This window comes from Rhinopithecus bieti, unplaced genomic scaffold (genome assembly GCF_001698545.2).
Source record: "Rhinopithecus bieti isolate Rb0 unplaced genomic scaffold, ASM169854v2 scaffold_50706, whole genome shotgun sequence".
NCBI classification, from domain to species: domain Eukaryota; kingdom Metazoa; phylum Chordata; class Mammalia; order Primates; family Cercopithecidae; genus Rhinopithecus; species Rhinopithecus bieti.
Genome location: NW_016819840.1, coordinates 241,480 through 257,370, shown reverse-complemented (window position 1 = coordinate 257,370; position 15,891 = coordinate 241,480). Strand labels below are relative to the sequence as shown.

The window sequence follows — 15,891 nt, the reverse complement described above, 5'->3', positions numbered from 1 at the left end:
AGCAAAGACTTGGAATCAACCCAAATGTCCATCAGTGACAGACTGGATTAAGAAAATGTGGCACATATACACCATGGAATACTATGCAGCCATAAAAAAGGATGAGTTCATGTCCTTTGTAGGGACATGGATGCAGCTGGAAACCATCATTCTTAGCAAACTGTCACAAGAACAGAAAACCAAACACCGCACGTTCTCACTCATAGGTGGGAACTGAACAATGAAATCACTTGGACACAGGAAGGGGAACATCACACACCGGGTCCTATTGTGGGGAGGGGGAGGGGACAGGGATAGCATTAGGAGATATACCTAATGTAAATGAAGAGTTAATGGGTGCAGCACACCAACATGGCACATGTATACATATGTAACAAACCTGCATATTGTGCACATGTACCCTAGAACTTAAAGTATAATAATAATAATAATAAAAAACAGCAACAGTGAAAACCCTGCTCAGCCCAAACTCCACGGTGAGTACTCTGTCTTTAGTCCTGATCACCAAATGGAAACCCCTGAGAATCCCAGGGCTGGGGCTTCTCTCCCAGAGCTGCAGGGTCCGGACTGGGCTGGTTTTCATCAACAGGGGGAGAAACGTATTTGCATGCCTCCTACTGTATAGCAAGCTCTGGGATGGGAATCCTGAGGAGGGACAGGACTCAGAGCAGACAAAGTGCCCTGGGGGAGATTGGTGGTAATCTTATCGCTCAGGAAAACATAATTTTATATGATTGTGCCTTGATTATCATTTAGCAGTCATCATCTTCATTTTTATATATTTGTAGAATACATATAATGCAAGAGACAATGTTACATTTTAAGAAAGATAAATTACATACAGAATAGAGTGTTTGTACAATGAGTTCAAGGTCACACAGCTGGACAGAGTTAGCCCCATTATCTCTGCCTGTGCCTCTGACCACTAGAGGAGACTCCTCTCCTGAGACAACTCCAGGGCAGTGTGGGACATGCCTAGTGAGGTTTGCAGGATTCTACCCCTGCCAGGACATCTCTGTTTTATTGTATTCTGCTGTTGGCCTGAAATATACAGAGAGAACCAGTGTTAAAGCACATGTACTTTCAAGAGTCTGGGATGTTTCAAGTGCTCATACTCATCTATTTTTTGCTCCTCTTCAATCAACTTATTCATTTGTTTCTTTGTTACTGTTTTATTTAAGTACAATTAATAATTAATTCAAATATACACTGCACAATTTGGAAAATGGTAATGTATGTGTGCAAACTTTAATCAGGTTGTGTACAATTAAGTCAACCCCTAAATCTTTCTGTCAATTCTCTGTAATTTCCTCTCACCACTCAATTACTTTCAGCACCCATTTCTCACAAATTTCAAAGCTGCTGTGTTGCTTTAGAATAGTTGGACCTTCTGCAGTTTATACAATTAGAAGTTTATGAAGTGCACTCTTAATTCCTCAGCTACTTTCACTCAGCAGAGTTATTTGAGAATGTAGACAGGCTTTTATGAGAATGAGGATGCCTTGATTCTAATTCTGCATTGTACTTTGGTCCATAATCATATGTCAAATTGTTTATCGTTCTTCACCTGTAGTGGATATGGATATTTGATTTGTTCTCTTAGTTTCTGGCTTTTATATAGAAAGCGGCTACTCAGTGTGCAAATGTGAAAAATGAGAAAACTATCTCATTCTGACCTCATTAACAACAAACCTGAAAAACTGTGAATAAATGAAGAGGAAAACCTTTTAACATATCTAAGTTGCTTTCACAGAGCAAACAAGAAGAGTGAAATCTGAGGAAACAGACACTAGCCAAGAGGACTGGGGCCCACATGTTAGTGGACCCAGGGCAGGTGCCACGGGATGGCATTGAGAGAGGAACAGGCTGACCCGGAAATATCTAGTGAGGTTTTGTTTGGATGCATGTGCTAATGGTGGTAGAGTGTGAATCTACTAGTCCTTGCAGGATTTTCCCAGGAATTTGAAAAATCCACAGTCAACACCCTTATCTGCTGTCCAGTGGTGCTGACAGGAAAAGAAGAACAGCGAGGACTACTGAATGCCTGGATCCACCTCCACTATCTCCAGGGGAAATCCAATAAAACCTGTGTCCTGTGGGGTGTGGTTGAGTCAACAGAAATTAAAGAAAACAGAAAATTCCCAGAAAACTCCATCCAGAAGAAATTCTTAATCTGCAGGGTAAGTACAAAGATCAGAAGCTGAGGACACTGGTGAGAAACCATTGTGGTTGGGAAAAGACATTCTACCCCTGGGGGAAGAGGTAAAGACAGGAAAATTTGGAAGCTCATCCCCAAACTATGATTTCTACTCATGCATAAGAAGGAGGCTGATTCGGAAGGGTGGAGAACGTCCCCATTTGTTCAAGCCCCTTCTCCACATGGTCTGCAAGTCTGCAGAATAATGAAGTAGCTGCATCAGCTCCATTCTGGCCTTTGTCATGCGGCAGTTTTTGTGGATTTGCTTTCTGCTCTCTCATGATTTGTTTCCTCTCTCAAGTCCTAGCTCCATTTTCCTGTTAATTCTCAATTTATTGAAGAGATTCACATTTAGGTTAGAACATGACAATTTTTGGAAGAAATTTTCATCTTAAACACACCAAATCTAATGAGCTCTCTCCAGGGATGCCCATCTGCTTGCTTTCCTTCCTTTCCTATGGGATATGGCCCTTTTTTCTCCCCGAGTCCAGCTCTTACATTCATATGCATGAGAAGTCCAACCATCACATACCCAGGGACATCTTGGAGGAACGGACCCTACCATCGGCTCCTCACCCTTCATTTGCACAGTGGCCACTCTGTCAGCTATTGTATGTGATTTAGGGTTTTCCACTTAAAAGTGTCTTTCACTATCCCCCCAAATGAAGTTCCTGGTCCTTAATTACCTTGAAGAGCCAGGCTTCTTTTCTGTCCCTTGGTAGTTAATATTGTTTTATTCCATTAAAATTCATTGGGAACATCAGTGAAAATGGAAGTGACCAGCCATTCCATCCCATTGTCTGACTTCTGCCTGATGGACTCACCCATGAGCCTTACTCCACTGCTCTGCCGCTGATGGGGTCATCTGGGCCTTCATTAATAAGAGGTGTGTGATTGATTAGAGAACGACTGAGATCAGCAGGTGCCTGAGCTCCTCAGCACACAGTTGTGGTCCTGCAGTAGAGTGTGTGTGACTGAAATCACATGTGTGTATAGTTCGTGGCCTCAGCCTATAAGCTGATACCAGCTTCTGGCCATTCCTGGGTAGCCCGATGAGGGGTGTCCAGAGGATGGATGCAGGATGTGGATTTTAGAAAGTGATGGTGTTGGGGGCATTGACGGCCAAATTTTATTTTAAGTCTATTCTGTCCTTGGTACTGGGAAGACTGAGAAGAAAGAAACAAAACTCAGACCCCATGTAGCTCCCCATTTAGGAAGATATTCAGTGCAAATTTAGAAACTTGAAGAAATAGACCACACTGCAGGGATCATTTCTATAGTCCATTTGAGGTAGTAGAAAATAAAACCAGTGACGTTGGTGATGTTGGTGTGGTTTTCTGTGACATACTAAGGAGACAACAGAAGATGGTCCGTGGCCAATCTCCATCCAGCTGGTACCTCTTGTGTATTTGTTCTGTCCAAATAAGAGATAAAAGACAACATTTGTAACACACACACACCAGGGCTGGTTTCAGAGACCTTGCTCAAAATGGCCAGCAGGGCCATGACACATTTTTATATGAGAGCTACTTTTTTGCCTACTTCTTGTGGAAATCTGAGAGATGTGCCCAGCCTTGGGGGCTGCTTCTCCCTCCAGGAGACGGAGCTAACAGAGTTACGTGGTATTAGTCAGTTTGGGTCTTCATAAAAGATAACAGGAGTGGGTGGCTTAAACAACAAATACTGATGTTCTTACAATTCTGCAGTCTGAATGTCGAAGATCAAGGAGCTGGCAAAATTGGTTCTTAGTGTGGCTTCTTCCTGGCTTGTGGAGGGCCACCTTCTAATGCACTATGTCTCCACATGGCCTCTTCTCTGGGTGCACGTGAAAAGTGAGAGGTTACATCATTAAAATCCCAGTATAGATCCATTGGATTTAAGGTTTCAGTAAATGAATTTCAAATAGGGCACCATTTGATTGATGACACAAATCAAGAGATGGTGAGAATCCATATATATATATTTTTTTACCATTATGAGTCATGCAGGCTTTATGAGTCATGCATGAACTTGTAGGAAAGTTCCTAGTAATTGGTGAAACCGAAGCAGTAAGCAGAAAAATTGTCTTCCTCCTTTCTTGCCTGGCACAACGATGTTTGGAAGCAGAACCACAGATAATAAAGAAAGAGCGAGCCCTGGGACAGCTGAGCGTTGCTGGTGAGGCAGGAGAGCAGCTGAGCAGCATGCAGGAAGCCCGCCCCTCCCATGCCACTGCTCCTGACCCGGACTCCTGCTCTGCTTGGTCCCCGCCGGCCCCCTGCATGCGTCCTGAGCGGCACCTGCGCCCGCCCCCTCCGCCTCCCTGCCAGGGAGCGTTTGATGCTCTGGGCTCACACTCACCTCCCCTCACTGTTATCTCGTACAGTAATACACGGCCGTTGTCCGCAGGCGGGTCACAGAGCTCAGCTTCAGCGGGAGACTGCGGTCTTGGCGTGCTCTATTGAAAATGGTGACTCGACGACTCTTGAGGGACGGGTTGTAGTTGGTGCTCCCACCATTACCATTGATCTCCCCAATCCACTCCAGTCCCTTCCCTGGGGGCTGGCGGATCCAGCTCCACCAGTAACTGCTGATGGAGCCACCAGAGACAGCGCAGGTGAGGGACAGGGTCTCCGAAGGCTTCACCAGTCCTTCGCCCCACTGTTGTAGCTGCACCTGGGACAGGACCCCTGTGAACAGAGAGACCCACAGTGAGCCCTGGGATCAGAGACAGCCTCCCATATCGTCATATCTGCATCCCCAAGATACTCACATCTGGGAGCTGCCACCAGGAGGAGGAAGAACCACAGGTGCTTCATGTTCTTGCACAGGAGGTCCATGACTCTCAGAAAGCATTTCCCATGTGAGCAGGACCCGGAATTTAAGGAAATGTGTAGTCGTTTCCTGTAGGTGCCTAAGTTAGGATTTGCATGTGGGTGGTGCCTTTGTATGGAGAGGTGAAAAGGGATGAGGGAGGCCCCAGTCTTTTGGGTTCACCCTTGGAGGAGGATGTTGGCTGTGCCCTCTGAGAACTCAGTTCTCTTCCTGGGGCCTCCCCTCACCAAACCCAGATTCCTCTTCTTCCAGGTAGGAAATGTGCTGAAGGAGCTGGCCTGGGAGACGAGTGTGATCATGGATCAGGGACAGATTTTGGAATAGGGTCAACTGTTCTACCCTTAAAGATTCATATAAAACCAACCACACACCCAGGTCATCTAAATTGTCATTTACTTCTTCAGACACATTGAAACAACAGCTGAGTGTAATAATCACAGTGAATTGAGACAAACCTGGATCCACGCAATGTGTACTGTAGTTCAGAACATCCATCATGGTTAGAGGGACGCTACCTGTCCCAGGAAGTGCGTTATTTTTAAACAGCACCTGAGAACTGCCCTTCTGAGAACTTTTGAAATTTGAGATTCTGTGTGAGATCTCAGGAGAAGGTAGTGGGATATATCTCCATCCTTCTCAATGTGTGACCCTGAGAATGTGCCCTGACCTCTAAACACTTCTGTGTGAAAAGATGTACACTGGGGATAGCAGTGACAACTTCAGATAAAAACGCTATAGTACATCAGCACTGAAGGACAGTCTCATCACCAAGATTAGTGAAATTACCTTTCCTAGGAATCAGAGAGGAGCTCTGTAAGCCCTTCCCTCTGAGAGAACAAGGAACTCTGGTTCTTCCCTGACAGGTCATACCTGTGAAACATGGCTGGACAATGACACTCAAGTCCAGAATTTGTACCCACATATTTACCAATTCAGATCCATCTGTCTCTGAAAGACTTTCTCTTCCGCTGAGAAACCAAAGAACTTCTGAATTTGTAGGTATTTTTTGCCACATATGTGTCAGGTGGCTGGATCATGTTATAATGCTAGAGGAAAAACTTCCCAACATTGTCATGGAGACAAAATGCAAAAGAGTAAAGATTCAAGTGAGATTCCCTTGAAAATCACCAGTAATAAACAGGCCAAAAGAAATCAACTATTATGGAAAGAGTGGTCATTAAATGAAACAGTAAATTTCATGTTGAGTTGAGAAGTAAGTTCTGTCTGACAGCTCATTTTCACCTCTGCAAATACGTCAGAGCATAGACTAGGAGCAGAGAGTGAACTTAGGGCAAAAAGGGGCCAGATGTTTGAGGACAATGGAGAGTGAGCCGGAGTCATTGTGAGCCATTCAGAAAAGCAGACTGTTCCAGGGTGTACGGAGTCCTCCTGAGTTAAGAGGTGCTGAATATACACCAGTTTCACTGTCCTCATTGTTTTATCCTCCAGACTCTCTTGGATGTCCCGATTTGAACACGTGGAGTGTTGATGGAACTCAACATAACTAGGAACTTTTCAATGAAGATGTAGGTAACAATGTGGGTATGATTAAATTAGGTTTATGAAAATAATATCTGAAATGTCAGTCAGTATCTATTAATTTATCTTTCTTTTGTATTTTACAGACAAGACTTGTTCTGTTGCCCAGGATGGAGTGCAGAGTCACCTATTAATTTTATAGCATAAAAGCAATCAGTCCAATTTATGTAGTCATGTTATCTCCATCAAGGATTTAGGTCCATGTGGTCTGTGACATAGCTCTAGTCGCAGAGGGAAGAGAGTGGTTCATTGGGTTGATGCTGCTTCTTCAGAGGGGAATTTAAACAATCAACTTCTCACCTCATCATGTCTATTTTTATAACTGTGCATGACCCTTGGGAATGCACTCATGATTTCTTACATAATGGGAGTTGACTGTGCCGTGAAGATAACTGGAAGATGTGTAAAATTTAAAGCCTAGTTACAAAGCCTGTTGAATTTAAAATGCCTGGAGCCCATCACATTCTGGCATCTTGATTAATTAATTGTGAATGTATTTTCAGTTGGTTAGTTCAAGTTCCCATAATTCACTTTCTGCTAAAATATCACATACAATAATCTTGAGATATTAAAATAAAAAATAACTAATTTGAAAATGAGCCCAGCTTCCAGGAGAGATGAAACTTCCTTTGTGGTAAAGGGTGTGAAGGGTGGAAATATGGCTGAACATTGAGGTTGTCTTCACAATTGTTTAATTTTAATTAGGGGAACTTCTATATATCCCTTATATTTATTAGAAACTCCCATTGAGAACCTTCAATTAACGTAATTATTTGATGGATCACACGACTACGATGTTGTTAAGTAGGTTATTAAGTAGGAATTGCTATTACAACGTTAACCTTGCTTTACAGCACATTTTTCTACCTGATGTGAAATTAGTCCAGGTGCACTGATGAGAGCTTGTCAGTTAACCAAAGGCCAGGAAACGGGTGCACGTGTTTCTAGAGCAGGGCATGGCTTTGGGATGCTTTGCAAACAAAGTGGCTTCTCACGTCTTCTGGAAAACCCATCAAAATGGGCAAGTTAACGATGTCTTAGGAGCGCCCCTCTATCCCATATTCTTGGCTGATATAAAAGTGGAACTCAATGCAAAATGAGATAATATGGAAGTTAAGAAAACTGCTGTACCACTGCCTCAGCTCAGCACAGCTGCCTCCTTCCTTAGGGTTTCTGAAACTCTCGGGATGTGAGTTTTCACACTGTGTAATTCGCACCGTAATACTCGGCCGTGTCCTCAGCCTTTAGGCTGCTGATCTGAAGATACGCCGTGCTGACAGAGGTGTCCATGGAGAAGACAAACCATCCTGTGAAGCCCTGGGCATACGTTGGGCTCCCAGTGTAGGTGATGATCCATCCCATCCACTCAAGGCCCTGTCCAGGGGCCTGTCATACCCAATTCATACCATAGGAGGTGAAGGTATAACCAGAAGCCTTGCGGGAGACCTTCACTGTGGCCCCAGGTTGCTTCACCTCAGGCCCAGATTGCACCAGCTGCACCGGGAGTGGGCACCTGTGGAGAGGAGACATGAGTGGGTGAGTCTCACACGACTGGCCTGGTTTCCTCCTCAGCCCGGGGACTGGGGAGCCCCTTACCTGTTGCTGCTGCCACCAAGAAGAGGAGCCTCCAGGTCCAGTCCATGGGGAGGAACTGTGCACTAGAAGATTCTCCCAAGGAGGGGTGTGGTTGTTGGGTGATGCTCTCAGGGCACAGAGATACTATATTCACCTCAGTTATTTGCATATTCATGAAGGATGCTATTTAATAGCCCAATTCCTGATCCAGTGTGAGAAAGAGCAAATACATGAGACATGGACGACACAATTGTAGAAGGTGAGGGTTCAAGCCGTAATCCTGTTAGAGGCCATGCATTCCCTACACATCCCTGAACCCTGTGTCGACAGAGCTTCCCCCACAGGGGAACAAGCTCCCCGACGACACGCACTTCACTTTGAACCCACATTTGAATATCTCAGGGCAACTTGAACCATTTGTAGACCTTACTGTGTGAACGAGTTATTTGGGAACGTGTGTTGCTCCAAAACTTGCACTTATTCATAAAAAAGGATCTCTTCCTGACCTCCAGCTGCTTACTGCTAAGATATCCAGCAGAGTTTGAAATCCACATTGTAAAAGTGGTTCTCAAACATCCGGTTTGATAAATGCTCACAATTGAAAATATATTTATACAAACTTCAGCAGTCTGTGCGAAATACTTATTTTAGATATTTTTAAAGGAAGTCCCAGGCCCTGGGAGGAACCTCTCCCCAGTCTCCTGCGCACCTGCTCTAGGGCGGGAGCCTGCTCTGGGTGTATCCTTAGCGCCCCCTGCAGCCCAGCCCCCACCATGCAAGGAGGTTTCTATCCGAGCTGACAGAGTATATTTCTACCAGCGTATCCAACTCAGTATAAAGTGGTTGTGCCCTGGCTCAGAATTCTCCTTTAGGGACACCACATGCTTCTCTCACCATCTTTTGAAATAGTGAATTGTCCTTAGGAAACCCAGTGAACTCTACAGAGACTCCAGGAAAAGATCCCATGCATCACCAGGGAGCCCTTTCCTGGAGCTCAAAAGGCACTGAATCATTGGACACATGGTGGATCCAAAAACTCTTCAGAGGTTTGGGGGAGAATCTTATTTCCTTTAGGGTCCTACAGTTGATTATTGCACCTGAGGATACTTGCAGGTTGCAGGTGCATGTGGATAGAAGCCCACTCCAACTCTATTCAAGACACACACACACACACACACACACACACACACACACACACTGTGGCTAATTTTTACATTTTACATGAACGGATCCCATGTTTGCCCTTTTTTTCTGGTATCCAAATCACTTCCCACACTCTCACTAAGGCTGAGTATGTGTCTACTTTCTGCAAAGAGAAGTAAAGAAAGCAGAATACAAGTGGACAGCCGGGAAGTGCGTGCACATTGGATTCACCTGGTCTCACTTGGGAACCCCTGCAGATGCCCCATGAGAAGTAAATTTGAGCCAATGAGGGTGAAATCATTTCCTTGGTGCTCAAGTTGCTGTTGTCAGAAGCTTCAAATTGCTCTATTTTCCTTAACCTTTTTTCTCCTATATTCCTCCTCAGATAGAGTTTGTGCATTGCCACACTCTCATATTTAATCCATAAAGACTAAACTGGTGAGACGTAATGTGTGGAACTCAGAAGTATTACATGTTTTTACAGTTGAATTTTAATGCTGTGGTCTCTTCTTTCTCTGGCCTGTGCCCTATACAAGAAGTCTCCAGGTGGGAAGCTGATTTTTGCTCTTTTCTGGCTGGAACATCACAGGAAAATTTTCTTAAATATACCCCTATTGGCTACTTTTACCCATTTTCATGATAAACGTAGGTTGCTGGTATGGGCTTGTAATGGGGATAGATTTGCCTTTCGCCCGTACATAAGGATCTAAAAATGTCCTTCCCTTATTTGTATGTCGGAACAAGGTCCGGGTGTATTTATCAGAGATTTTGGTCTCTGATTATGATGGTCTCCATGATTATGGTAATAGAGCCATGCAGGGATCTAGGTGGATTCTCACCCTGAGAACCTGAAGGTTCCTGGAGGAAAGGGAGATAAGAGTACGGGGGGTGGGGCCCCCAGGATCTCTCACCCTCATGCTAGTCCACACATGCTCTTTATGTTTATTTAGTTCAGATTTTCATATAACAAATCACACAGCCAGGCTCATTTAAATTATCCATATTCAGGCCATATGGGACCAGCAGCTGAGTATAATAATCACATTGAACTCAGACAAATCTGGGCCCAATCCAATTTTTTACTGTAGCTCAGAGCATCTTTACTGACTCACAACTTGGAGATTATTTCTTCCCTGAAGGAACTGTAAGGGTTGCTGTGGAGCCTCTGTGGGATTGAAATTTTTTACATCAGCCTGTCATGCAGGGTTTTCTGAATATGTAGACCTTTATACTTAGATGGTAATTATTCCTAGTGATGTGGAAATGGCTGGGCAGCCCTCAATTCTGTTTCTTTCTTTTGCTCCCCTGAATGTCTACAAGAATCCCACGAACCTCAGAACTCTCCTTCATGGATGACTCTGAAGATTGTCAATCCACTCAGTGCTACAGACAGAGGGAGCTAAGGGAGGATTCTCAGTTCACTGATATGCTGAGCCAGCAACATAGGACGCACTCAAGAATGAACCATTTTTGTCAATGCCAATCAATATTAAATTCAAGATTTCAAGATTCATGATTTTTAGTACATTGGAGTTAAAATTTTCATGATTCTTGACAATGAGGTCTCAAACTTGATGGTTTGCAGATGAAATGAGCTCATCATGGTTAGTCAGAAGCTTCTTTTCCTAGGAAGCTAGTCTTTTAAAATAAAGCATCTGAGAGGTGGTTTCCTGAGATCTTGTGAACATGTATCTATTGAAGCAAAAAATCAGGAAAACTAGTCTCAAATAATTGACAGAAAGCTTATAAGAAATTTTTATCAACACAGCCATGAAAATCCGGTTAGTCATTTTTTGGGGTTCATTTGTTACAACTCAAGAAGTAATTAAGAAATCCACACAACGCGCGGTGGCTCAAGCCTGTAATCCCAGCACTTTGGGAGGCCGAGACGGGCGGATCACGAGGTCAGGAGATCGAGACCATCCTGGCTAACCCGGTGAAACCCCGTCTCTACTAAAAAATACAAAAAATTAGCCCGGCGTGGGGGCGGGCGCCTGTAGTCCAGCTACTCAGGAGGCTGAGGCAGGAGAATGGCGGGAACCCAGGAGGCGGAGCTTGCAGCGAGCTGAGATCCGGCCACTGCACTCCAGCCTGGGTGACAGAGCGAGACTCCGTCTCAAAAAAAGAAAGAAAGAAAGAGAGAGAGAGAGAGAGAGAGAGAGAGAGAGAGAGAGAGAGAGAGAAAGAAATCCACACAGAAGCCTACTCCAACAGAGATAATCTTTCCATACTTGAAAAACAGACCAGTACTCATAAAGAGACACTTCCCCATGAGATCCACAACTTACACAGATTTCTGTAAACTGAAGAATTTTCCCTAAGAGGATTATTCTCTAGACATCTATGTATGCAGAAATACATTGTGTATATTTGTGTGTGACTAATCTGTACAAGCCCTTGGCACATTAAACAAACTTCATGTAAACGTGATAACTTTATCACTTCCTGTGCTCTCACATTTTACTGGTTTCAAAAGTTCATCACCCTTGTGATGGAGCACTAGGTGCCTTTGAGAATATGCTGTTGTTTCAAGCGAATTCATTCTAGACCCTCACTTGATTTCATCATTTCCTATTGAGTGTAGATATGTATATGACAACCTCAGTGTTCAACCATATCTCCAATCTTCACCCCCTTCACCGCAAAGGAATTTTCATTTCTCCTGGAAGTTGGATTCATTTTCAAATTAGTAATTCCCATAATTCCAACACTTTCGCGGGCTGAAGCAGGCAGATCATTTGAGGCCAGGAGTTCGAGACCAGGCTGGCCGACATAGTAAAACCTCGCCTCTACTAAAAATACAAAAATTAACCAGGTGTGGTGTTGCATGTCTGTAATTCCAATGTAATCCCAGCTACCTGGGAGGCTGAGACAGGATAATCGCTAGAACCTGGGAGGTGGACATTGCAGTAAGCCTGGACTCTGTCTCAAAAATAAATAAATAAATAAATAAATAAATAAATAAATAAAAAAAGAAAGAAAAAGGAACCAGAATTTCTTTGAGAAATGGCTAATGCTAGTGCTTCAGAAATGAATATAGGATAATAGTCTACAATTTCTTATAGGAACAGACAGTGAGAAAAGGTTCCAAAACAAAGAACTGCTCCTTTGCATTTTTCTTGTTTGCTAATAAATCTAGCTATCAGTCTAACAATTCTGTTTGTGTTTTAGTTCTGTTTTTATTTTTATAGAATCAAGGTGGACATGTGCATTTTTTTAACATGAATATATTTCATAGAGATGAGATTTGTGCTTCTGGTGCAAATATCACCCAATAGTGAACACTGGAGCCAGTAGGTAACTTTTTAATCCTCAGTTTCCTCTCACCTTGCCCTCTTTTGCAGTCCCCAGTGTCTACTGTTTTTATCTACATACATGTGTACCCATTGTTTACCTTCCAATTATAAGAGATAATTTTTTGGAGTTATTTTATTTAGGATAATGTCCTTCAGTTCTATCCATGTTGCTGTGAAAGACACAATTTCATTTTTTATGGCTGCATAGCATTCCATGATTTACATCTATCATGTTTTATCTATCTAATCTTCCACTGATTGACACTTAGAGAGATTACGTGACTTTTCTATTGAAAATAGTGTTGCAATAAAATAGGAATGTAGGTGACTTTTCTGATATAAAAATTTCCTTTTGGGAGGAATGTACCCACTGGGAGGGATTACAGGGTTGAATGGTAATTCTAATTTTAGTTCTTTGAGAAACTTCTGTATTGGTTTTCATAGAGGTTGTACAAATTTGTATTCTCATCAAGCACATAAAAAGCATTATTTTTCTATGATTCTCTGCAAACGCCTGCTGTTTATTATTTATAATAACAGCCATTCTGACTGGTAGAAGATGCTATATAATTTTGTTTGTAGTTTACATTTATCAGATGATTGATGATGCTGAGTATGTTTTCTTATTTGTGTTGGCCACTTCTGTGTCTTCTTTTGAGAAACATCTGTTTTTTGCTCACTCTTTAATGAAGTTGTTATTTCTAGTTGACTTATTTGAGTTACTTGTAGATTCTATATACTAGCCCTTTGATGAATAAATTGCAAACTTTTTTTTTACCATTCACAGGTTGTCTGTTCACCATGTTGGTTATTTCTTTTGATGTGCAGATGATCTTTGGTTCAATTAATCCTGTTTCTCTAATTTTGTTTTCATTGCATTTGCTTTTGAAGTGTTAGTCATATTTTATTTGCTTAGGCCAATGTCCAGAGGAATTTTTTTAGATTTTCTTCAAGTATTTTTATATTTTGAGTTTATAAATTTCAACAATTAACATATTTAGTTAATTGGTGTTTATGATGATATAGAAGTCTCATGTTATTCTTCTACATAAGGTTACCTAATTCTCCCAGCACCACTTATTGAATAGAGGGTTGTTTCTCCAGTGTATATTTTGTCAGTTTTGTCAAAGAACTGTTGGTTGTAGATATTTGGCTATATGTTTGGGCTCTTGATTTTTTTCTACCACTACCATGCTGCCTTTCTTATTATATTTGTGTTGTGTAGTTCAAAGTCAAGGAATGTGATACTTCCAGCTTTGTTCTTTTTGGTTAGGATTGCTTTTGCTATTCAGACTCCTTTTTTTTTTTGGTTCAATATGAATTTTAGGATGTTTAAAAATAAGTAATCAATTATATTAGTTACTTGATAGAAATTGCATGGACTCTGTATATTGCTTTGGGCAGTGCATTAATCTACTTTACATTGCTATAAATTAATATCTGAGGCCAAGTGCTTTACAAAGACAAGAGCCTTATTTGACTTACAGATCTGCAGGCTGTGTGAGAAGCATGGCACCAGCATCTGCTTTTTGTGAGGGCCTCAGGAAGCTTACAGTCATGCTGGAAGCAAAGGGGAAGAGGGCTATGTCATATGGTGAGGAGGGGGGATATGAGAGTGTAGGAGGGTTGCCAGACTCTTTTGAACAACCAGATCTCACAGTAGGTAATACAGCAAGAATTCACTAATTACTGTGGGATGGATGCCAAGCCAGTCCTGAAAAATCTCCCCATGACCCAAAACCTCCCAGTTGGCCCTACCTCCAACATTGTGGGTCACATTTCACCATGATATGGGGAGGGGAAAACCTCTAAATGATATAATCTCACTCTCGGACCCAAAGTTCTCATATTCTTCTTACATTGCAAAATATAATCACCTTTTATCAATAGTTCCCAAAATCTTAACTGGATCAACCTCCAACTCAAATGTCCAAAGTCTCATCTGAGTCTTTTTTTTTTTTTTAATTATACTTTAAGTTCTAGGGTACATGTGCATAACGTGCAGGTTTGTTACATATGTATACTTATGCCATGTTGGTGTGCTGCACCCATCGACTCATCAGCACCCATCAATTCATCATTTATATCATGTATAACTCCCCAGTGCAATCCCTCCCTCCTCCCCACTCCCCATAATAGGCCCCAGTGCGTGATGTTCCCCTTCATCTGAGTCTTAAGGCAATTTCCCTCCAGCTGTAATCAAATTTAAAAAATAAAAGTTGTTTACTTCCAAGGTGCAATGATGATGCAGGCATTGGGTAAATAATTCCAATTCCAAAGGGATAAATTGGACAAAGGAACAACCAACAGGCCCCACACATATAAAACCCAGCACTGCAGATATTAAATCCTAAAGCTACAAAATAATCTCTCTTGACTTTATGTACTTCAACCATGGCACACCGGAATAAGGTGTGGGCCCCCAAAACCTCAGGCATCCCATCCCTACAACTTTGCTGGGTACAGACCATGGGGCTGCCTTCAGGAGAGAGAATCAAGTGCTGGAAGCTTTTCTAGGCTGAGGGTGCAAGCTGCCCACAGCTCTACCATTCTGGGGTCTTGAGGGTTGTGGCCACATTCCCACAACTTTACTATGAAGTGCCCTAGTGGGGACTCTGAATGGGGGCTCCAACTCCATCTTTCCCCATTTTTGGCACTGCTCTAGTAGAGGCTTTCTGTGGTGGATCCACTCCTGTCAGCAGGCTTCTTCCTGGGTATGCAGGGCTCTCTACACATCTGAAATCTAGGTAGAAGCTGCACAGCCTCCTTCACTCTTGCATTCTGCATACTTGTCAGAATCCAGTTGTCCCAGCACCATTTACTGAATACAGAGATTTTCCCCCATTGCTTCTTTTTGTCAGCATTGTCAAAGATCAAATGGTTGTAGGTGTGCAACTTTATTTCTGTTTTGTATGTTGATCAATTTTCTTTTCCTGCGTGTCTGCTCTCGTACCAGTACCAAGCTGCTTTTGTTAGCAAGACGTTATGGTGTAGTTTAAGGTCAGTATTATGACACCTCTGGCATTGTTCTTTTTGCTTAGGATTGCTTCGGCTATTTAAGGTCTTTTGTGGTTCCATATAAATTTTAGAATAGATTTAGTTCTAATTCTGTGAAGAATGATGATAGTTTTACGTAAATAGCATTGAATCTGTGAATTCCTTTGGGCAGTATGACAATTTTTACAATACTGATTCTTCCAGTCCATGAGCATGAGATGTTTTCCCATTTATTTGTGTCATTTATGACTTATTTCTGCTGTGTTTTGTAGTTCTCCTTGTAGGGATCTTTCACCTTGTTTGTTATCTGTATTCCCAGGCATTTCCTTT

General features: G+C 42.4%; 1 protein-coding gene and 1 pseudogene across 1 annotated transcript; both read right to left on the bottom strand.

Annotated features, from left to right (window-relative positions):
* Positions 1 to 4,549: 4,549 nt before the first annotated feature.
* Positions 4,550 to 5,065, bottom strand: LOC108519992 (putative V-set and immunoglobulin domain-containing-like protein IGHV4OR15-8). The gene is made up of 2 exons (XM_017859269.1): positions 4,950 to 5,065; positions 4,550 to 4,866 (listed from the first exon to the last, which is right to left on the bottom strand). The coding sequence occupies exons 1-2, from the start codon at positions 5,014 to 5,016 to the stop codon at positions 4,550 to 4,552; spliced, it is 384 nt and encodes a 127-aa protein (XP_017714758.1). The 5' UTR covers positions 5,017 to 5,065.
* A 2,682-nt stretch (positions 5,066 to 7,747) lies between these two features.
* On the bottom strand, positions 7,748 to 8,192 carry LOC108519981 (Ig heavy chain V-I region V35-like; annotated as a pseudogene).
* Between the last annotated feature and the right edge of the window lie 7,699 nt (positions 8,193 to 15,891).

Bases quoted from the DNA above. Each gene is read 5' to 3' on its own strand.
- LOC108519992 (XM_017859269.1), bottom strand. From the start codon at position 5,016: ATGGACCTCCTGTGCAAGAACATGAAGCACCTGTGGTTCTTCCTCCTC. The intron at 4,867-4,949 runs GTGAGTATCTTG...CTCTGTTCACAG, and splicing joins CCTGGTGGCAGCTCCCAGAT to GGGTCCTGTCCCAGGTGCAG.